A 23,736-nucleotide genomic window follows, 5' to 3' on the forward strand; every position below is an offset into this window, starting at 1 on the left:
GTGGTAAATATTCGTTATTAATTGTTATTTTTCTTCTATGGTACATTTTGAGTGACGGTCCTACGTTGCCACTTGAGATGTCGTTGTGTTCGGACCCCTCAGTGTGGTGCGTTGCAGTGACGTCACGCGTGACGTTTCCACATGCTAATACAGTGTTACGCCGACGCCACAGAACCGGAAAACGCGCATATAACATCTCTCGCTGTAAAATAAGGCAGGCGGGCTTTCAATGGCTTCATGGAGGAATATTTGAGCATGAAAAAAGGCGGTCGGATTTTCGTCGGCAGTGTGCGCACCAAACATTGGTGGAAGCTCGGTACTTTGAAGCGGTGGCAGGGCTCTGGAAAGCGTGCCACATGTGGTCACGTGACCACGTGGTCGAGCTGAGAAGTAGAGCACTCAAAGAGCGCCTTGAAATAGTCGCCCACATGGCGACGGATTCGGCCAACGTCCTAACAGAGGAAATACCCGAACCGCACAATCGTACCCCAAAGCCACCCGTCAGTCAACATGAAATAAGCACACATCATTCGCAAAGTTCTAAGGCTTTCCTCACCCCACTGATGCTCTGAAACTTCAAATCGCCTGATACAGCTAGCTGACCGAACTGTCCGGAGATAAGGGCAGATACAGAACGCATTCTATACTCGTGCGACGCTACCATCACCTCTCCTTTTTCCTCTTACCCTTTCTCTCCTTCCTGAAGTGCTCGAAAGACGGGCCTTAACGGAACAAGCGCACTTTTTCACTGGTCTTTAGCGCTATCCTCAAATAAAGTTTTACTCCTTCTCCAACGTGGCAAATGAGACTATGCGGCTTGTTTACTTGGTCCGGGGATGGAGCCCAGTGGCCCCGCTAGGACAATCACTCCTATCAACTCAGAAAACAAGGAAGTCAGAATCTGGCACCGGCACGTTGAACTAATCGGCCACTTGATGTATTGAGCGCAACTGTGATGTTTTTCTGGCCTACTGTGTTCCTTTTTTGTGCGCCGTGGTGAAGTGAAGTATTGAAACCTTTTCAAAAGCCTTGCAGAAGGCTTGAAAAAAAAGGCCTATAACTTTTTCAAGCCTTTAAAATTGTGGTTTAAATTGGTCTTGCGCTGCTAAAGGCCGGGTCCCATATACTCGAGCTCAAAGGACGACTCAAAGCCAGGCAGAGATTCGGGATTTCATATCCCGGAAAGGGGAGGGGGGGGGGTGTACGAGTCGAGTCTATCCTTGTGCTGTACACTTTAGATGGCAGCTGACAGAAGCCACGCAAATACATCTGTAATTGGGATGGACACAGACAGGCCTTGGTGCCAACAGCAACGCTGAACTTGAGGGAAATTTTGATTAAAAAAAATTCTCAACTCAGTCTTATTTTCTCGTGCGAAGTTTACATGACTGAATAACCTCGATTCTTTTGTTGGCAGACGGTCTAAGTTTTAGATTAAGCGAATTATCGCAAGCCTTGAATAGTGACCATTGAATAGCATGTGGAGAAGACAAAGGAGGAAGAATGGCAAAAGGCGCCAAACCAGAAAATTTTTCCAAATTATTTTGGTGGCTTTTGATTTTTACTATTAAACTATACCCACATCCGAGTATAACACACCGCAAACAAGCTGCCAGGTTGCAAAAAAAAAATAAACAGAGAAAAACAGTGAAGATGGTACTGCTTCAGGAAACTCTACTCTCAGGCATATTCACTCTAGTCTGGAAATTAGGGCTAATCAGGAATATTTAACATTTAATTTCAAGCTCATACCTAGCAAGTGTCGACGATTCCAGTCTTTATTTTGTGCCACAAAAGCTGAAACATAACCAACCCTTTCTGGTGGTTCTGGAAATCCTGCTTAGTGACCAGATAAGGCAGTTTTTAAAATTATGTTTGCTGCGAAAGAAGTCAGCAATTTTGTTCCGCAAAACTAAGGTCAAGAATATGTAGTTTCAAACACAAAGGAGAGAAAGCAATTTCGCAATCTTAAATGTTTTGCTATACAGACTTAAATTCAACTGATTTTTCTAGGCCTAAAAAAGCCAAATATAGTGATGTGCGTCTTGTTAAAACTGATTAAGTTGAGATGCAGTGCTTATTAATGAAGCTGTGCAAACTGCTTTAACACAGCTTAGCAACCGCCTGCAGTATGCAGTGAAGAGGCGCGCACAAACCGACGGAGGACGAAAGAACAGCTAACGCTTTGGTGGACGCTGAGGAGCCCCATCTGAAGTTGGAATTCCCTCGAATATATACCGGGTGTTTCAGCGAACGCTTCCAAAAATTTTCAGAAATAGGCTTTTTGGGGTAAATTTGCTTTTACGGCATAGTATTACCAGTGTTGGCGGTCAGCAGAAAACCGGTGAATCTTCTTAGGTAGTAAGCTGGTTAACTAATTCATATTACTTAACTTTTTAACTAGTAGAGTTAGGAGCCTTGTTGTAATCAGAGATTTGTAACCGGTCTTTAGTAATCGCCATATCAGTTTTAGAATTTAGAAAACGCAATTACCTTCGCCGCTGTGGCTCTACAAAGTTTGGCTACATCGCGGGAAAATACATGCGCTTTAGAAAGCACGCAGGAAAAGCAACCCCTTCAGTGCACGTAACTAGTAGAAAAAGCCAAATTTTATCGAGCCACGGCGTCATGGGTAATCGCGTTGTTTGAAATTCTAAAAACTGATATGGCTATTACTAACGACGGGCTACAGATCCCTAATTTCAAACAGGCGCCTAACTCTAATAGTTAAAAAGTTAATTTTCAGAAATAAGCTAACTAGCTTACTAGGTAAGATGGTTCACCGGTTTTCTGATGTCCGCCAGGCCTGGCAATACCATGGCGCAAAATCCATAATTTTACCCTAAAAAGCCTGTTTTTGAAAATTTTCACTATCACAACACACGACGTTACTTCGGGTGTTGAAAGGCCGATACGCCTACGATGAACTTGATGTTCACTTAATGAAGTAAGAAGAGTATGACTGAAGTTGCACTGCTTTGTATTCTAGTCCAAAGAAAGGAAGATGAAGTTCGGGATGATGTGGCCAGAACGAGGAGTGAACAAGAAGTGAGTAAGGATTAAAGGTGCGCACTGGAACTTCCTGTTTCGCTTACTGCGTGCTCAAGTCCAAGCGATAAAGATTGTCCCTTATAACCGACGAACGTTGTGCTTGATGTTATACACTTAATCGCACATCGGCGGCACGAAGACGAGATTTTACCTAGCATATATAGCATGCACATAGCAACACCATGGTGCTAGAGCCTGGAGTTTAGAGGGCGAAGTAATCGGAATACCAGAACCTGATACCCGATTCGTTCAGCACCACGAACGAGCCGAATTTCTGAGCTCCACGTGTTCCAAGTAGTGGACGTCTCTCAAAACCAATTACGGAGGAGTTGAAGATAGCAAGCATTAACCGTGTACACGGTGTTCATATCTCAAGCCTGATGTTCAGAAAAAAATGCATTAGATATAGCGTGGGACTTCAAGACAAAACTAAAAAGACAAAATGGGCAGATGTTTTTGCTTCACGCGACTCTAGTACACACAAGTGAGCGCGTGCATTTAGCTGAAAAAAGCAAGGGAAATCATGGGTTGGAAACTGCTTAAAAAAAATAGAGGGTCATTGAAGTTTTCTTGGAGGTTCTCACTACGAGGGAAGTAAAGTAAACAAAAATAAAGTACACACAGTTTCAGCGTTAAGAAAAGGCGGCATAATTGTATTCGTTTAACCTGTTCAGTCTTTATGCGCCCTGCCCAAATCAAAGTAGAATTTCGATGGCTTTTTGCACGCTGGCGAAAATATCTGCTCTTAAATGAATACCTCTACGGGCTTGTAACGGGGTCAGAAGCACTCACCGTGGTGGATCAGGCTCACCCACGGAGCAGTCACTCACGGAGCCAGGGTATTCCGGCTACTACACAGCTCAACGAATCGGTTTTACGCCCCCTCCGTCCCACCCTCCGAGAACGCGGCCAGGATCGCCTGCAATCCATTGTTCGCGCTTCGGTGATAAAACGCTCAGCTCTGCGAGATAGGAGGCGGCATCTCCGTAAGCGAAAGGAAACCTGGCTAGAAACAATGACCGCTGTCGATTAGATAGCGAGACGTCACCGCGTTTCATCATAAGCGGCGCGCAAGCTCTTTCCGCCCCTTCGTCGATAGACAGCTCCGTGCAGTACATGGATCTGGTCCCAACGCCCCCTCGAATACGCGAGTATCAATGAGGAATGAGCCCTGGGAGTACGCTGCCGAAAACTCCCCTCATTCGGTTATTGGCACAGAATCAGCATGCTTCGGCACTGAGAAAAGTGGTGTGAGCAAAAGGGGTAGGAGGTAGGTATCGCATCACGCCCCGTTTCCATGCCTGCAGCAGGTCCTTGCACTTATAGTTAGCAATTGCCGTTGATTAAGGTCCAGTCTTAAGCTTACCCAGTTTCTCTTTCACGTCCAATAGTTTAGGGGAATCCCCCAAGGTGTAGCAGGTTTGTAACAAGGGAGTAATTGAATCCACCAAAGCGCAGCCATACGGCTAGAAAGGAAAGCTGGACAGCTTTCTCAGAAACTTCGCAGTTAAATAATGGTTCGTCCTGGTCGGCGGTTCGAACCCGTGACCACCGCATCACCGGTGCAGTCACTCTACCAACTGAGCTTACCGGGACGTATGGCTGCGCATGGGTGCATTCCAATGTGTAGTTACTTCCTTATTACTAATCTACTCCGCTTTGGGGCATTCCCCTAAAACATTTGACCAACACTGTTCCCACTTCGAGTTAGTGATCAATTCGCTCTCGCCCTACCATAAGCTTGCCGTCCCGTTAGCTCAGCTGGTAGAGCGACTCCTCCGGTGAAGCGATCGTACCGGGTTCGCACTCTGGACCGGGACGAATTTTTCTTTAGCTGCGAAGTTTCTGAGAAAGCTGTCTAGCTATTCTTTGTAGCCTATGGCTGCGCTTGGGTGGATTCCAGTGAGTAATTACTTCCTTATTCTCAGTGGTTATGGCGCTCGGCTGCTGACCCGAAAGACGCGGGTTCGATCCCAGACGCGGCGGTGGAATTTCAATGGAGGCAAAATTCTACAGTCCCGTGTGCTGTGGGATGTCAGTGCAAGTTAAAGAACCCCAAGTGGTCGAAATCTCCGGAGCCCTTCACTACGGTGTCCCTCATAGCACGAGTCGCTTTGGGACGATAAGCCCCTATAAACAAACTAAACCAAATCAATCTTTCACGTGTTAGAAAGAAAAAGAAACCTTCCAGACATTCTGCCATCGACTAACGTGTAGAAGGTAGACACACCTAAAGTACTCCGCGGTCCCGTCTGATATCCGGGAGGCCCCTCAATCATGCATCACATTACCGCAGACTACACATCCTTCTAAGCAGATGAACATGGCAGTGTGCTCCTTTGATCCCCATTGGTCTGTCGGGGATCACATCATCCCGAAGTGGTGAGATCAGTATAGGTTCTGTTCAACAAATTTCCTGGTGCTCGGGCTGCAGTTGCTGCTCGAGCATCATCGGCACCTACTTATACTACTACTTATCCTATACTGCTACTGTTGCAGCCGGTAGTACTGAAAGCACTGATACTACTGCGACTATTGCCATTGCTTTTAGTGCTAGTACTTCCACAATCCCAACCAGCACCCCTACAGCCAGCTTCACTCCAATGAGATGTCTTAAGAACGGCCAAATCTACCTGATGCAGTTATCACAAGAGAGAAAGAGGAGGGAGATCTGATAGCGATTCGTTTATAGAATAGTGATCCCTTCAACAGCATCATGATTAGTTTAGTCAAAACGGGTGAAAATAGTGTGCGTCCGGGACTCTGCACGCTGACAGCAACTGCCGACAACTTTCCCAAGTTTCGTCTGGCGTTACTGAACCTAAAGCCGCAATCAGCTTTATTAACGAGTGAATGTATGGCTCAAACTTTGTAACACGCTAATAGATGTCAGGCTTCACGTCCAGCGCCCACTCGGCAGTCTTAGCGGCTGTACTACGTTACTGGGCAGGACTTTGCCGGTTAGATATCTACCTGCGTCGGTCCCGTTTTGATGGGGAAATATATGAAGAACACCCAGTGCTTGCTTGGAGATTTCGTGCACGTTAAGGAGGACCAGCTACGCCTGAAATCGGTTCGCAGCCGTCCACCACACAGTCGTAGTTTACGGTGCAGAAGCTTTGGGACAAGGTTAATTCAGGGTGAGGTGGAGGTAGCAAGTGGGGCTTAGAGGTGATGTAGACATCCTTAAGGTATGTTGCGGTATGAAAAGCAGTGGTATCGGTTCGACGCGAATGTCTGGGATTCGTCGGGTTTATCACCAGTCGCCCGGCCGTTTATTTAACGGGCTGGCGCATGCATTCTACACTCATGTCATGACACTAAGCACTCATCCGATCTCATATCAGCTACGGCATTGTTGTCTGGGGTAACAATATATTTTTATTCTTTCCAGGCGTCCTTTCATTCTCTCTGCTGAAATACGAATTCCCCAGAAATTGATTCGATACACCTCCCTGGCACCAATGATGTTATCAATTTATCACTTGATATCATGAGCGTGACTCGGACTAACTATATCCTCAATAGAAATGATGAAACGCTGTGAACGCCAAGGCTGGCGTCCGATGATCATAAGTCGATATCCCGGAACTATCCACGCGCAACGGTTCTAGATATGCTGGCGCCTCGGCTATGTCATCGTCGGCTGGCACGGTCGATTAGAGCACAAGCGCCGAAAAATCAGGAACCCAGATAAGGGTACATAAGCTTTAACTTCAGCAAGGGTGGATCCACCAGGAAAAATGTAATGGAGCAGCTTTTTCTTCCAATTCTATTCTCTGGTAATTACATTTTTGTCTCAGTCCTTAGCCGCACCGATATTCAAATGAATCAAATAAAGTTCTCTACATCATGTTAGAGTTCTTTACATGGATTACATACTGAAGGAGGTCCCGAATCATTGACCGTAACGGGCCTCCTAGAAGTTACAAATCAGAAATCCGAGTCCAGATTTCTTGGACAACAATCTTGAACGTTGGAATATTGTAAGGTAGGGTTATGGAAATATTGAAGATAATGGTCCATTATTCTGCGAAATGTTTATTTTAAAGTATTCGATCGATCGCATGGAGCAGTTTAGACTGCCATGGGAAACCAATGTGGAACGCTTTTCGCAATAGCAAATTCATTAATAGAAAAAAAAAAACACAAGACTGCCATCGGGTGACCTGCGGATACATTGATTGTTATAGTGAAATCTTCCAATATATGAAAAAATTACGTTCATAAACGGTTTCCAGTTGAAAAATGTTTTTGTCCAGAATTATCGGGTATGAAAATATAAAATGGAATAGAAGTATAAAACAGTTAGCCGCACAATATGTACAATTTCCGGACGTGCGCGGCATGCGCTGTGATGCTGTCGCTTCGTTGGGGGACACTTCGTAACATGCAAGCTCTCCAAGTTGGCGAACAATCTTGTATGGGCCGAAGTAGCGTCGCAGGAGCTTTTCACTCAGTCCGCGGCTGCGAATGGGCATCTACACAAATACATGGTCACCCAGTTTGTATTCCGCGTGACGTCGGCTAAGGTTGTACCGTCGTGCGTCGGTGCGCTGTTGATCTTTGATTCGGGCTTCTGCATGCTGAAGGTAGGCGGCGACGTCGATGCTGCCTTTATCTGTGACATTCGGGAGCATGGCGTCGAGCGTGGTACTTTGGGCTCGCTCATCCAGTAAAGCCATTTTGTACTACACTACTATAGCTGGGACGCATTACGCTGTGAGCCTCCGAATGACCTTGAAACGACCTTGAGATAAGTCATGGCTAGTGTTGCTATGCCCATATACGTAATCATGTGTGGTCCACTTAGTGGACCACCTTTGACCTTGACATTTGACCTTGCACATCGGTCTGAACTACTTCTACCATCGACTCTGGGTCCCCAATGAGCATCGTTGTGGACAGAAAGATGATTCAAGCCATTCGTTTCAGTGAAAGTGCCACCGCTACGAGGCAGTTTCACCAAGAGTTTACCGATAACCCGTTTCGCAGTGTGTGTGTGTGTGTGTGTGTGTGTGTGTGTGTGTGTGTGTGTGTGTGTGTGTGTGTGTGTGTGTGTGTGTGTGTGTGTGTGTGTGTGCGCGCGCGCGCTTGTGCAAACTAACGTGTTTGCGCTTAAGAATCCTTCTACGCAAGCAACCATCCATGTTCCCTTCGTCAGGCTGTGGCAACTGCGTCAAGATCTTAGTCCCTGGCATTGTCCTGCCCATCGAATAGTTTTTGTCTTCATCAAGCCAATCAATGAAAACGAATAAGCGGCTGTGATATGGTGGGGGAATGAAGAAACAGTAAAAGATATGTACCGAAAATGAACCATGTTTAACCATGCTTATGTAGCTTTCGCTACGTGACACTCGGCTCGGCAGAGTTGAACCGCTGCCTAACTTTTTTATTCCAAGCAATCTGTTTTCATTCGGAAGACTTCTTTCTGATGACACCAGACTCAGCTGAATAAACTTCGCAAGTTTCGGTGAGTAGCCCTGTAGCCACCATCTTTGCTTTTTCGCTAGCCATCCTTGGATCAGTGCCAGGAATTTGTGTTGCCGCACAACAGTTTTGGCACGGTAAATAAAGATTGCTGGTGCGGCCTTATTCAGTCATCTGTATGTGTGCTGAAAGGACAGCAACAAATATATGTCGCGGTTGGAATATATGCACAGGAGCGAGATGAAGCGTTATCTGGCCCTCTGCTCCCCACCGTGCCGCTGACCTCGTTGTGAGGTATATCTGGTAAATACGATAAGCGTGACGGATCCGAGAGCAGGTGTTTTGAAAATGCGGGCGTCAACAAGGCCCCGAATAAACACTTCGTGCACATCCAGTTTATGGGGAAAAATTTTCCCTTCAACAAAGTTTATATTGCGCAAGAAAAGTTTTAGTGTTTCTCGTTCAAGGATTTCAGTCTTTTTGTTGCTTCTTATTACAACGCGTTGCAGCCACATTCATTCATTCATTCATAATGCACACGTTAATGGCAGATTCATATGTTTTGCGTAAATCGAATAGACAAACAGCCGAGTCAAACACTGTGCTGTGACTTAAATCAACTTTCGGTAACCCGAAGGACTTGCTCTGTTTTTTGTAATTGAAATCAACCGAAACCAATGGAAAGTTTTTGTAAGACGTACAAGAAACCCAGCACCGGCGCGCTATCAAATTTATTTCGTCAGATGCGTCTGGTGTGCAGTGACACTCAAGTTTATAATAGCCTCGTTTAGTGCTGATGTTGTTAAAGACCATTTTTCCTCTTCTTGGGTAGGCTTTTTCTAATAAGATCATCACTGCTGAGAATTCCCACACTATCGTAACGAAACGATCGAACTCTTCAGTGAAAATGAGAACTTCTCATGGCCGCGACCATCACCCTACTCTCGCATGCCAGTGGGGGCATACTGGCCCACAACGACATTCTTTTCTTACTTTCTTTTCAGCGAGAATTCACTTCTGCTCTTTATTGACTCTGTTTATGACAACACCCAAATAAGCATCGCAACCTACATGCCGCCACTGAGTGGTTCGCAGGACATAAGCCCTGGAAGCAAATTGTAATTTTTCACATGTGGCGCCTTCCAGGAAGTGCGAGAAAACTCGTACGCTACGCAGAAAATCGTTTCAAAACAAGCGCCCATGTGCGACGCAGGCGTAATCCGCTTCCACGAGGTGCCGACAGCGCGTGCGAAGTGGCAGGCGTGTTCTTGCAACTGTCGCCATCTGTCGCTTGGGCCTGTTTCCAGTACTAACTCCGCATGTGTGTTACAAGCTGGCGGTTCGTTTTCAAACAGTGGAGCCAGGGAGAGAGAAGATTAGTTTATCAGTTTATTAGGGTTTAACGTCCCGAAGCGACTCAGGCTGTGAGGGACGCCGTTGTGAAGGGCTCCGGAAATTTCGACCACCTGGGGTTCTTTAACGTGCACTGACATCGCACAGAACACGAGCCTTTAGAATTTCGCCTCCATCGAAATTCAGCCGCCGCGGCCGTGATCCAACGCGAGAGAGAAGAGGAACGACGCGTATGCGCAGAGTAGCTGTGTAAAAAAAAAAAGGGCAGTGGTTTAGCTCTGGTTAAACCTGGAGGATTGCGAAAGCAACGAGGAGATAGAGAGGCGATGGAGAGCGCGCGGCAGCAGCGGCGGCCCCGGCCCGCTAGCTATGCGCCGCTACTGCGCATGCGCAACTGGCGAGCGCGGCGGCGGCACCTCTGAGTCACCCGCGCAGCGACGGCGGCGGCGCGCCAGATGTGCGCCGTGTGACGTCACTGCTCCTCGAGCATGCGCAGTATGGCCTTTCGTCAGCTCCGCGAAATGGCTCGGCGACTCGCGTAGTGTTGCTTTCGCAACAAAACAGACGAAAAGCTTTTTTGCACCTCGCTCTCCTGTATCCACTTCGGACCCGGCGCACATTATACACTCGGCGACAACTTTTCTTGGCAGCGAAGGGAAAACTACTCGGGTGGACCGTCCGTAACTGTGTCATTCCTTCAAATATTTCGGCCCATGGAGTAAGGTAGGAGGTGCCCTCGCTATCCGAGCTACATGACAAAAAACGTCAGGAAGTCAAGGACTTCTAAGAGTATTTGGTCAATGGCGCAACCTATTAGCATTGGACGCAGCAACATCATAGGGTATGCTTCATTCTGTGCTGCGCATGCACAAGGCGCTGAGATGGCGGCCAACAAGCGAGGGGGACCCTCAAGTCCGGCTCAGAAAAATGTGACATAACAGCCTCTCCCAAATTCCTGTTGACTTACATAAGTCAGGCCGCACGACAGTGCGCTTGGCCAGGTGGCGCGTTGCTCTCGACGCGGTATCTTCCCTCCGTTGCTGGAGCAGCTGGCGCCATCTATGAAAGATTCTTGTAACTGGCCGTGGCAAGATTTGTTTTTTATCGTCGGCATAGATCTTTTAGTTCAATAAAGTTTTTCTAAACTTAAACAAATATGTTGTAATAACAAAAATTTTTTTCTTGACTTTCAACTTTGAAAGTTGGCATTTGTGTTAGCAATACTTCTGAAGTGAGGAATGTTAACAATATTTTAGGCGCGTTTCAGCTGCATAGCTTCTGCTCCATAGACCCTTTAGAAAATTCAGTCTGGCAACTCGGCAGGCATCATCATCAGCAACTTCCGTCGGCGCCGTGCGCCATATTTTGGGCACCTTTGGCTGGAAGACGCGCAGCTACAGTGCCTAGCTATAGCGCTCTGCACAGTCTTTGCTTAGTTTCCACCTTGTGGCATGTCTGGTTGCGTTTGTGAAAGCGATGGCGGAAAATTTGCAGTGGTCGAGGGACCTGACTGTCAATACCGGGCGGATTTTCGGAAAGGCTTTTGGACTCCTATTGTCCGGCCGCACCTCTCAGCGAAGCTACAAGCCGGTTTTACTGCGATCCGTCGACAGGCGGAAAATTTGCAGTGGTCGAGGGACCTGACTGTCATCCCGGGCGGATTTTCGGAAAGGCTTTTGGACTCCTATTGTCCGGCCGCACCTCGCCGTGTCACCCTGCAGGTCGAATCTACTGTCGATAAAGGAGGGCTAACAACACTTGGACCGGACTCGACTACGAGCAGGCGCACTGCAGGGCGAAATGCGTGTGGATCCGGATATGGGCACTCGATCAGCAGGGCCGGTGTGCTGCCGTCGGTGCGAAATCAGTCGCGTTGTAGCTGTTCACCATCTAGGCCTAGCGACGACTAGGGCATTCGGTGACCAGCGAGCAGTTCGTCGCCCGGCGTTGCCGCAGGTGGTGTCGTTGCCGAAAGCTGCACTATAGCACAGGCATGCTGTCGTTGCTGGAATGTAGGAAGCATCCTTTCTGGTAGCATGGCTGTTTTGTATTTTCTTGTGCGAACGTAAAGTAAGCCGAGCCTGCCGGCCGGCCAGCCTGGATCCCGTCTGCCGGCGTCATAAAAACGAGCTAATGAGTGTTCTCGGCGTAAATAATAAACCCTGGGATAGGGAAATGAGAAAATATATCATTTTTCTGTGTCATTGGTCAATACCGAGTTGCTGGTAAAAGTGGCAACTGTGGTACGAGCGAATTTGTTGCGAGAACCGCCTCGCAGCTGCCGCTGGCCCGACGCTGGGGTCCGGCTCGACTGGCGCCCGCTAGCTCCGCTGCTGAAGGCGCCGTAGAAATTGACCATACTTATATTTTGTTGTGAGATGATGCTGTCGACAGCAAAGCGGAGTGAAGAATAGGCCTTCAATTATAGCGCAGGCGACTTCCGAAGCGCCGGCCCCTGTCGCTTCGATGCGAAGCAGGCTATAAGCCTAGCGACGACCACGGCAGGCAGGCAGCCGCTGAGCTCGTCGCCCGGAGCGCCCGCGAGCGGTGCTGTTGCCGAAAGCTCGCAACATCAGCAGGCATGCTTTGTCGCCGCTCGAGTATAGCTGGCAGTCTTTCTGATAACAAGGCGATGCCGTGTTTTCTTGCAATATTTGTACACCAATGCCAAGCAGCGTTCAGGCACTGCTGCGCTGCGGCGAAGTGCGACACCGGTTGCTTGCCGCTGCGTGTGTCCCTGCTTGCTGTGGTGTGGCAGCCTTCGGAAGCGGTGACCGGAGCGGCGCGCCGGACATGTGTCTCTTGCTTTAGCCAGAGTGCACAGGCACTGACCGAACGAAAACACACAGCTGCTGCTGCTGCTGCACTCCGCCTATGCCGTCGTTTGCTGCATGTTCGCAACGGAGAGAACGACGGCGCTCCTCGCCGCGCCGCATCGTCGTGCTCTTTTTCGCGCACACGGAACTCTCTATGAATGGACGTGGATGCTTGAAAATCCAAACCAAGCGCGTTTGAGCTACGTTTTGATTTTGTGACGCGCCGAAATAGTCGCCAGCATCGGAATGCATGTCCTCGAGTGCGCCGAAGGTGGCACCTTTATTTTTGTGCTCACTATGCAGCGGAGCGGCTACACGGTAGAAGGAACTTTTCGCTGCTCTTTCAATACTTCTGTCATTTATTTTAATGTGAAAACAAACAGGTCACGGACGAGAAGAAAGAAGCATGCAGCTACTCCATGCGCTCCGTGCTCTGGAAACAGAGCTTGTTTCCGTACGCGTCTCTTCGCCGCTCTGGCTGCAGAAAGGCACACAGCAGCATGCCGGCATCGTGACTATAGCTTGGAGCAGAGAGCCAATGTCAAGGAACATGGCTAGGACACAGAAACAAGAAAATTGCGCTTGTTGTGGCTTCGCCGGGCGCCGTACTTTTCAATCTGGCCCGAGCGCATACCGGCAGGCATATGCCCAAGTAATGGCGGAGGCACCGCGGTTTGCGCACCACACACCAGATGGCGCTGAATTCTCTAAAGGGTCTATTGCCAGTATTGAAGTGGAACTGCGTCTGGCCGATAGCCAATATTTCACGAGAAATGCGATGAGGTGGTCTCCGTCAGAAAAAGCCACAGAGTACAGTGTAATACACTTCTGTCTTTGAAGGGGTTATATAAAAAAGGCGCCTCTGCACTGGAGCCTACATGCATCATTGGAAGTGAAGTGATGGTGTACTCTCTGTGTTGTGTTGAGTTCTCAGAGCGGCCTTGCAAATCGGCTAGGCGGCTCTAAGTCAGCTTTCTGTTCCGAACGGTCAAATAACTGACAGCTTTTTCGCGCTTTAGGATGAGATTCTTTTTAATTTTGATTTTAATATGTATTCTGCCACGCATTTATCAACTAAATATGCACCATAGCATGTTGCATGCCCCTCAAGGCACGGAGAGTTGGGCGGGAAAGATCGCAAAGAAAGAACTGTTGGACCTACAGCCGAAAATTTTATTTTGCCTCCGTCCACGCGGATATCCAGACTGCTGAAATATCAGCAGGGTGAGCTGTTGGAGGAGTTGGTGCATATCGCTGCCAGCGAGTTGGGAAGTGGTTTCAGATGATCAGATGGGTGTCGCAAATATAACTGGAAAAATCTTAGCACTGGGTGCAGGGACAGGAATAAGTAGGACAAGCGACGTTCACAGACGCTTTTCTTTGTACCATTCGGGGCGAAAGTAACAGACCTCACCTCCAAGTTCTGGCCCTCGCCACTCTGAGTGGGGGCGCCACATGACAAAACACTTCTGGGGTCGGGACCGGCGCAGTGGGCCCGTTTCGACACCGGAAGTGTTTTGTCAGGTGGCCTCTACGCAGAGTGGCAGTGGTCTGAACTTGAAAGTATGGGGGAGGGGGTATTTTACTTTTGTTCCCGATGGTACCTGGTCTTCCTTTGCCCTGTCTCAGTTGCATGAAGATTCAGCTTAGTATGCAGTACCAACTCACCCAGCAACATACGCTTTACGGTGGTGCAAATATATTTCAGTTAACACTAAGAAACCGTACATTCTCTCAGGTATAAATAGAACGCGTGTCATTGCTCTTTTCGGACTTAGAGAAAAGATTAAATAAGACGATGCTGTGCCCTCCTATGTGACTGTTTCGTTTGCATGTTGCTGTTGCTGCAAGAACACACCTGTCTTCCTTGAGCGCTGTCTCTGTGTGAACGGATACTGTGTTGAAATCTCCCCTTAACTTCTTCGGCGAACGGGGATGACGGAATAATGCTGCACATGACGAAACAAAAGCGAAGCGTCCCATGAAAAGCATTTTAGTACACGGGCCCCTTCTATCCTTACTGAGGCTTTTCACTTAAAGGTGCACTGAAGAGGAATCTGAACTCGTCTTTTTGCCGCGGGAACTCGATCTACACGTTCCCAGCATTCTTAGAAACTTCGAATTATTGTCCAGTGCGGCCGATTTCCATAAATTAAATCGGATTAAACGTCCCGGTTGCCGCCTTTTTTCGAACTCGCCGCAGATGGTAGGAGGAGTCAACCAACCTTTCAGCCAGTCCCGTGGCGGCTTGCCGCTCTGCCATCGGCGGAGTGATACGTAGCTATCGGCGAAAGCAAAGAGTCCACGTGTATTTTTATTTCCGTTGGCGTAATTGGCAGCTATGTAGGCTCTGACCAAATCTATTTATTCACGTAAACCTAAAAAACAAAATAAAAGCGAAAGCGAAGCCGCCACGCGATTGCCTGAAAGACACTGCACGCTTCAGTTGAATCCTCCTACCGTCTGCTGCGAGTTCAAATAAAGCCGGGAGCCGTGAAGTTTAATCCAATTTAAATTAGGGAAATCGGCCGCACAGGACAATACTTCGAAGTTTCTAAGAATGCTCGGAACATGTAGATCGAGTTCCAGCGGTAAAAAGACGAGTTCAGATTCCTCTTCGGTGCACCTTTAATAATGCCATGAAGCAATGCCCAGCAACGACATATTTTCAAATTCAGTTCGGTCAGGTTCGCAGTCCGATCCTCCTATTAAATATTCACATAGTGATTTCTTAGAACTTTCTACAGTCTCCATGAATGATCGCAGAGACTCCGTTGATTATAAGCCCCAACGCTCTTTTGTAAAAGTAGTTTTATTGGCTCACAGCCGCTCCTTTTCTATTAGGTGACTGCAAGCGGCGCAAGACGAGGTGAGGTCCAGTAGTCCATTTACAGTCCAAAGATAGGCGAGATTTGTTTTTCGCGAGACGCACTCATGATCATAAATAATGGGCGTGAGTATATAAGGATGCCGCGATGAGTTGAGTCGCCACCGGAGGTTGAGCTGGAGGCCGGTTCCGCTAGACCCGGTTGGCCCGGTGTGCCTTGTAGAATCCGTAGCCGAAGAGAGCTGCCGCACCGATACCAATGCCCAGCAGCACCATGAAGAAGGCGAGCCCACCTGCCTTGGCTGAAAGTAACCGCAAGAAGGGAGGAAGGTCAGCTCCTCGCCGCCATCGTCATCGTCATGCATCGCCATCGTCATCAGCAGCACACTGTGTTCACTGACAGACCTAAGCTGTGGATCGTCAGCACACTTCTAATGTACAGTCTTTGTCAAAAATATATAGCCCAAGGGATTTGCTTCCAAGCCGCCGTGTAGCGGGGTTCTTAAGCACATGTGACAGTCCTAAGCATAGAAGGGTGGAGGTCTTAAGTTCCTCCCACCTTCGTGCGATTAGGGTCCCTAAGTACACAAGAGGAGCCGCGCTGCGGGGCTCAGAAGCAGAAAGAAGCCTTGGGCTCTGTGCTTTTGACAAAAACTGTATCTTCTGCGAAATTAGAGTTTAATATCAGATGTCCTCTCCTCCTTTAGTGTCTTTCAAGACGGCCGGAGGGAAGATAAGAAGGGAAAAAGAAAGAGAGAGGGGAAGAAGAAAGAAAGGAAGGAAGAAAGTAAGAAGGAAAGAAGGAAGAAAAGAAAGGAAGAAAAGAAAGGAAGGAAGAAAGAAAGAAAGAAAAAAATAAATAAAGAAAGAAAGAAAGAAAGAAGGAAAGCAAGGAAGCAAAGAAGAAAGGAATGAAAGGAAGAAGGAAAGAAGGAAAGAGAGAGAGAAAAGAAAGCAAGAGAGAAAGAGGGTCTGCAGTAAGGTAGATTATGAGCATTATATGCATTGATATACACTCAAAGAGAATTCATAAATGTACACGAAGTTTTTGCTCCTGAGATTCAAAACCAAGAAACGCACAGCGCAAATTCGAGGCAGAGGAATAACTTGTCTTCAGAGATGTACCTCGAAATAAGCAGAGCGGAGTGTTTGGCGGACCGCAGTGCTTCAGCAGTGGTGCAGAATTTAGGAAAATAAGCAAGGCAAGTCACTAAGCTGGTCCTTAATTCTGAGCAAAAAAAGCATACTCAGGAAAAAAAAGAGTGAAAGGTGACGATGCAATAGCCAGGTCATTGAACAAAATTTACATGACCTACAAGGAGGTACTAGAAGAAAGGCTGCAAATTAATGTACAGAGCACGTCAAAACTTTTCAGGCTACATGTTCTGTGCTTGTGCCGTGTAATGAGGCCCTGACGACACACCCGAATCTCAGAATCTCTTTTGAGGGGTAGGAGAAGTATATATCATTCTCACATCTGAGAACCTTGGTGGCTTCATGTACAGTCTTTGTCAAAAGTAACCAGGCTTCATGGTTTGCTTCTCATTCGTATAACAGAGCCCTCACGGCTTCCCTAACGATCAAATAGTTCTTTGAAGGTGAGAACAAGTGTTCTTCTTGACATACAGAGATTTAGAGGTTGAGAGCTGGCATAATTGCATTAACATACAACTGAGAAGAAAAACGTGCAGCCTGGTTACTTTTGACAAAGACTGTACGTATGTACTGCTGAAAAGAACTCCGTGGCCTGGGAACTTTTCACGCTATTTGTACATTTAGGTAGCGAGTTCCACTCATTTTGCCTTTGGGGCGGCGACGAAGAAATAATAGTATCAGTGTCAAATTATGTATTATGTAACCAGTTGATTACCACATTGTCACTAGCGGTTGTTCCGAGAGATTTGACCAGCAACCGCTAGCGGCTACTTCATCTCTGAACTGAGTATCGAGTTTCAACTTACCGTTGCTGTGAAGGGCAGCACTTTGCTCGACAGATGGGGCTTGGATCATGTCGGCTGCAACGAATAGCGAAATACATTAGCGCTCCGCCCAAGCAGATCGTGCGAAATCTGTTACGTAATACTATGCATGATTGTTGCGAACGCGTGTTTGTGCAACACCGGTGTGAGTTCTCTGATGTTTACTACTACGCAAAACTTATTTTCCTTTTTTTTTAAATGAGTACATTAGTGCTGTTTTACTTTGAGAACAGTAATAAAGTAGCAACCTTTGTTAAGCTGCTTATTACCAGCTTTACTGTTGCAGGCCTTAGCTTTCTTTTTATTTGTTTTGGCGGCATGAAAACTAGTAAATAAATGTAACTGAAATAGGAAGAAATGATTTCAAACCTCTAAAGCTCTCTCGAATATTGTCTGCCCCTTCTGCTGGTCCCTTTAACATAACCCTTAAAAAGGTAAATTCCTCAAGCTTTACTTCACTTTCTTTTTCTTGCAGATTATTCGTGACCGAATGCAACCTCTTGAATCTTATCGGCGTCTACGGGCAGTCGACTCTCTAGTCATTTGCTCTACTATCGTCGAGTTTCTGCGGATCTACGACTACAGCACTGGTGAGAAATTTTTCCGCATATGAAATCGAGAATGGTTGAGAGAATGGTAAAGACATTCGTGCACACCGCTGAGGGTTTCTTTTTTTTGTTCTCGGTGTGAAAAAAAAATGAGATGCAGAAAATTTCCTGCATGTTTTCTGCTTCTGAGTTCGCGAATTGCAAAAAGCGCCGAGCCTGAGACTTGTTTATGATTCGCTATGGACTCACGAACCAATCACGATTGCCCAGAAAACGACCGCTAAGGCGTGTATGACAAACGCTGTAGCATAATCTCCCTCTTGTCTACGGCTGAGGCGCGGGCCTCAGGCTAAGGTGGTAACGCTGAGACGATAGCTAAGCTGTATAGGCCTATGGCCAATGTTGGGAGGTTAAGACGATCGCTAAACTGCGGGGGTTAGCCTAAGTATACTAAGGATAATGATAAGACGATATGCGATAGATGATAAGGTGATACGTTATGGTCCTGACCTGCCGCGAGCCGATATTATGTACACGAAGGGCTGCGATTCTAAACGCTAAAGGTGCGAGGGAAACAGTACATGACAGAATACACCACTAGCTTATCAGTGTCTTCTGTCTTGTGCTGTTTCCATGGCACCATTCACGTTGAGAACATGCAGCAACTAGCCCAGCAATGTACCATTCTGAAGACGTACTACCCTATCTCAAGAAGTGAAAGAAAAAAAAAACTGCGAGGACACTTTGGCAACTAAAGTGTTGAGAGGCGAAAGGCGAGGACACTATGCCGTGACGACTTCCGGTGGATATGATGTCACGCCGTTCCCGTGGCTATATCAATACCCAAATTATACATCTTTTGGGGATATTAAGTGTTAATTACGCTTAATTACACATTTTTTCATCTAATTTGACACAAATCCGACGTTTTCCCGACCAATCTGTGACAATTTTCACTATACCGTGACGACTTCTGGTGGATGTGACGTCACACCGTTCCCGTGGATATATCGAAGTCCGCGCTATTTAGACGCAATTTCTACATTTTTGCCATAATTAATTAACTAATTACTCTACAGTCATCAAACTTGGCTTCTAGGCTCATTTTTTGCTCCTCTATCTGAAGCAACCACTGATTTTCTTCTATCGTTTTTAGTTCCCGAGTTAAACGCGTGTGACACGCTTTGTTAACGAACGACAGTATCAGCGCTTAAAGGCTTTCGCCTAAATACTTACGGTTGCCCGTGTAGGTGTATGCCGAGCAGATGGGTGACATGGTGGTCTTGATGGGGTCGTTGCTACGAGCGTACAGGGTGCAGTCGCCGTAGCCTAGTTTCCGCGTGCCGGATGCCGAGCAGAAGTCGAAGTTCTTACAGTCGAACGTGGCCTCCCAACACTGGCGCGCGCACTCTTCAACCGACACCTGGTTGATGACGGTGAACGCTTGGCGGCCGATGATTCGTTGGCTCTTCGTCTTGCTGAAGTCATACAGGTACTTCTCTGCGTAGGGGTTGGGAAAGCGCAGAGCGCATGGTGGCATCATTATACGCTGCCGAAGTTAGTGCCTCCATAATTTGGCTCAATTCATCCCGTTCATCGTAGCCATCATTAGTTATTATTCCCTCAAAGGCCCGAAGGGAATTACTTAAAGGGAATGTGAAACATAAAACATTGCGCAAAGCAGTTTCTGGCGCGGCAGTGTAGCAGTGTAGCAAATAATGCCAAAAAAAAGACAAACAAAAATATTTAAGAAGGCTCATGGCCACAGACAGTGCAGCGGTGACCGAAGAACGAATAAATCGCAAAGACGGCTATTGAAACGCTTAAAAAGGCCATTGACCCCACAGAGCGAAATTTTTCCTGACTAGTTGGGGTGGCAAATCAGTGCAGTAAGCGAAAATGCGGGAACTTAGTTGACGTGTTCTCTGCTAATGGAACTCGCGACTGCCGCTCAGCGACTATTTCTTCAGTTAAAGAAGTGAGGAACTAGCAAGAACATTACACTAACGACTTTTGTGTTCCCGTTAGCGACATTAAAGTAATGTCAAAGGATTGTAACTATAATTGCAGAGTAATAGACAGAAATGTGCAAGTCCACCGTCTTCAACCAATCTCCTGACAAGAGTCGATACCCTGCTTTACCACCCTTCACGGCTTTGTACCTCAGTTGTGGAAACTCTTGTCTGATGTTGTCTGCGATTACAACTGAAGACCACTAGGAATCTGGCTACTGGGGCTATTAAAGGGACTTTGCTCTGTTTTCTTCTATATGTCGCACGTAATACATTACTGTCAGCGCATGTCTCACTTTAGACTGCTTTTGGTTTATGGGTTTTTAACGTCCAAAGCGACTCAGGCTATGAGCGACGCTGGACTGCTTTTAACAATCTCTTCGTGTTATATTCGGTTTTTCATTTATTACTGTATATTTTAATCAAGAAAAATCAACTCACACCGTGGGATAACATAGCTTAGCGCTGAACAGCATCAGGTAGGAGCGAGCAACGACATAAGGGTGATGTCTGTTAGTTTCAGCTTTACGTTAGCACCACACATGGTAGTCAGAGTTCAAATCACTTGGAGAGACTAACCCTTCCTTAAGAGTGAGATATAGTCGACCGAAATACACTCTACAGTTTGGAAGCTGGATGCAGTGAAGCGTACCGGGACGACTGCTGCCACTTTTCAGCGAAAAAAACAAAAACAAAACAGGAGAAATAAATAGCGAAAGAATAAAAGAAGCGGAGAATGCGTGCACAGGAAAGCAGGATTCTTACGTTCGTCCCTTTCCTACTGTGATGAGTCCGTATATACACTGTAAACGAAAAGGAGTAAAAAAGGTAGTAAACTGTCCTTTAGCGCAGTCCCTTTTACAACAAGGAGTGCGCTGGAGGACAGCTTACTCCATTTTTTACTCCCATATAGGCATACAGTCGAACCTCGTTATAACGAAGTAATGGATGTAACGAAGGAATGACGATTCACCTTGCAACCACAATCAACACAGGCAATAACGAACACTATACAGCTACAACGAAGTAATCGCCGGGCCCGTTCAAATTCGTTATAATGAGGTTGAACTGTATTCGTGTTTAGAGTGTAAGTTATGCTGCCCTGTATATAACCCGCAGTTGTGGCGTGGCCGACACTCACTGGAGTAGTGGAAGCACTTCTCGGCGTTCTTGGCGTCCAGCTTGGCGGGGTCCCCGTACTCGCGCAGGTGCGTGTCGTGCAGCCGGCACACGGTGGCCGGGTCGCGGGTCAGGCTGCAGTAGTCGAACGACTTGCAGTCGAAGTCCTTCTCGGAGAGGCACAGCCGCGCGCAGTCCTCGTTCTCCGGCACGGCGGCGAACTTCTTCGCCGTCATGTCCAGAGACATGCCTTCCAACTCGTTGAAGCTGTCCTTGAACGTCTCTGCGAGCGAGAAGGGATGACAGTCACCAGGCATCAGGGGCATGTCTTCGAACGGGTTTAAGCTATTCACCTTCGCGATGGATAAGAGACTAGAAGTACTGGCGAGAATTGAACCAACGTCTTCGATCAAGTTGGAGCTACCTGTGTACGCTTCTACGACGCTGAAGGTAGACGTATTGATAAGTACCAAGCACATGCCTTCGAAAAGCCATGAGCTATTCGTGTAAGCCTATGCGATGTAGAATAGTCATTAACCCGCGTTTGTTTCCTCACCCACTCCGCCCGCTTCCGATCTCTTAACGTTACATCTATTATTTTTCTTTCCATAGCTCGCGGCGTTTTCCGTAACTTAAGCTGAACCCTCTTTGTTAGCCTCCACTTTTCTGCCCCATAGGTGAGTACCGGAAGATACAGCTGTTGTATACTTTCCCTTGCGGGATATTGGTAAACTGCCATTCATGATCTGAGAGATCCTGCCATAAGCGCTCCACCCCGTTCTTATTTATCAAGTTATGAACAAATCAATTAACCTACATTTTTTTTTGCGCAATAAATATAAAAGATCATTGCGTAAAAGCTTGCGCCCTCTAGAGTAAGTTCAAGAGGATTTAACTTTTCCTATGCAAGGGCTGCATTGCGTGCATTCCGACTTGTGGATTGTTTGCGTTCAGAAAGATCCGTCACTCTTCTTTCAACGCCATTTTTCAGATTCGACCCCATCGACTGGAAAGTGGTTCTTCAAGAAAACCAAACAATTTTTTTGCGCATTGTCGAAAGGAAAATACCGCACGTGATTATTTGGAAGCCGATCTCGAATGTTTGAAGCTTTACCACTCTTAATAGACGCATTTGCCTAGTATCCCACATTGCTGGACGGCTCGAAAGTCGGCGTTGAGAAATATATTTCCACCAATAAATACTCGTAGATTATTCTGAATTCTGAAGGGATATGAATATTTTGTATAAAAGATATTTCAGCATTTTTCGAATTCTTGAAATTTCGGCGTATATGGGATAACGTGAAGCTGCATTTACGCTCTAAACACGAATAAGTGTGTATGGGAATAAAAAGGGAGTAATTTGCCCTCTAGTCCACTCTTTGTTTATGAAAGAAAGTGCGCTAAAGGACAGCTTACTTCATTTTTACTCCTTTCTGTTTAAATAAGTAAATAAAGTGGTTCTTGAGGAAAGGAAATGACGCAGTAACTGTCTCACGTGTCTCGGTGGACACCCGAGCCGCGCCGTAAAAGAACGGATGAAGGAGGGAGTGAAAAAAATTGAGGGGGCACTTTGGCTCTCCAAAGTGCTGCAAAGCGAAAGCCTTTCCTGGCGCACTGTTTGGCATTGACTGCGAGACTGTTTGGCATTGACTGCGAGACTGTTTGTGCTGTGCTAGCGCTTTATTTGACTACACATTACAACTACACGCTTTGACTGCCGACTTTGACAGCTTCTTTAGCACGACTCCCTCTCTGCTTCGATGAGTTCGGCTGTATCCATGGCCAGTAATGGGGTATGTAATGTGGTCACCCACGGACGCCTTACGCCCCCTGTCGAAGCAGACGACAACTATTTTATTAGTTGTCGTCTGCTCCAAAAGGGGGCGTCAGGCATCTGTAGGTGAGACCTCATTACTTCGAATCCGCGCACTCTGACGTCATAACCATTTCTACCAACCGAAAAGCGTGACACCTCTTCTGACAACCTTCTGTTGACAACGATGAGGCATTAAAGGCTTTCGCCTTAAAAAGAAAGGAAGGAAGAGTGTACAAGAAAGGACCGACGGGGGAGGATGCTGCTGCAGATGCCGATTCTCAGTCGGGGGAACAGTCTAGGATTTATTTTCCAAATGCGACGCGTACACGGAAAATGCCGAGGCCAAAGAGGGGCGCCCCCTTGCCCTCTTGAGCACTCACTGGAGAAGACGGAGCACATGATCTGCTTCTCGACGGCGTCGCTGGGCGGAGTCCTGTCGAAGCTGAGGACGCACTCGTTGCTCGACAGGCAGGAGGAGAAGGCGAGGCAGTCGTCCCGGTCCCGGCAGATGTCGGCGCAGTCCTCCAGAGGGAACGTGCCCACGTGCAGCGAAGAAGGCGCCGCGGCCTTCAGGTGCACGCCGAATTGGCTGGTGGAGAAGCCGTGCAGCTCTGGACCGACTGCGAGAGGGACAGACGCCGTAAGGCGGTCTCTTCAGGTCACCGTCACCCCATGTAGGAATTAAACGCATATGAGCATAAACTTTATCAATTTCATCTTATCAGGGAGGCCTCCTACGGTTTATGGGGTAGTCGTCATTCTTGTGGTGTTTGTCTAAGTAG

The 23,736-nt window shown here is 47.2% G+C and overlaps 2 protein-coding genes and 1 long non-coding RNA gene across 4 annotated transcripts in view; 1 reads left to right on the forward strand and 2 right to left on the reverse strand.

Annotated features, from left to right (window-relative positions):
* Positions 1-3,999, reverse strand: part of LOC149335224 (uncharacterized) — a 44,584-nt gene extending 40,585 nt beyond the window's left edge. The window contains exon 1 of the mRNA XM_089551907.1: positions 3,844-3,999. The gene's annotated coding sequence lies outside the window, so the exon portion shown is untranslated. The remainder of the gene's footprint in view (positions 1-3,843) is intronic.
* The window catches only part of LOC149335225 (uncharacterized), a 57,653-nt gene that overhangs the window by 31,838 nt on the left and 2,079 nt on the right, over positions 1-23,736 (forward strand). Inside the window, exon 2 of the long non-coding RNA XR_016284024.1 lies at positions 17,932-18,046. This is a non-coding gene — a long non-coding RNA (uncharacterized LOC149335225). The remainder of the gene's footprint in view (positions 1-17,931; positions 18,047-23,736) is intronic.
* LOC149335226 (uncharacterized) overlaps positions 15,444-23,736 on the reverse strand; it is a 57,268-nt gene continuing 48,975 nt past the window's right edge. For both annotated transcript variants that reach the window (XM_089551905.1, XM_089551906.1), the window contains 5 exons: positions 23,335-23,574; positions 21,158-21,418; positions 19,241-19,504; positions 17,439-17,492; positions 15,444-15,779 (listed from right to left, as the gene is read on the reverse strand). In XM_089551905.1, the coding sequence (XP_089408031.1) occupies positions 15,670-15,779; positions 17,439-17,492; positions 19,241-19,504; positions 21,158-21,418; positions 23,335-23,574 (929 nt within the window). In that variant the 3' untranslated portion in view covers positions 15,444-15,669. The remainder of the gene's footprint in view (positions 15,780-17,438; positions 17,493-19,240; positions 19,505-21,157; positions 21,419-23,334; positions 23,575-23,736) is intronic.

This window comes from Amblyomma mixtum, chromosome 7 (genome assembly GCF_055824585.1).
Source record: "Amblyomma mixtum isolate Tamu chromosome 7, ASM5582458v1, whole genome shotgun sequence".
Lineage (NCBI taxonomy): Eukaryota > Metazoa > Arthropoda > Arachnida > Ixodida > Ixodidae > Amblyomma > Amblyomma mixtum.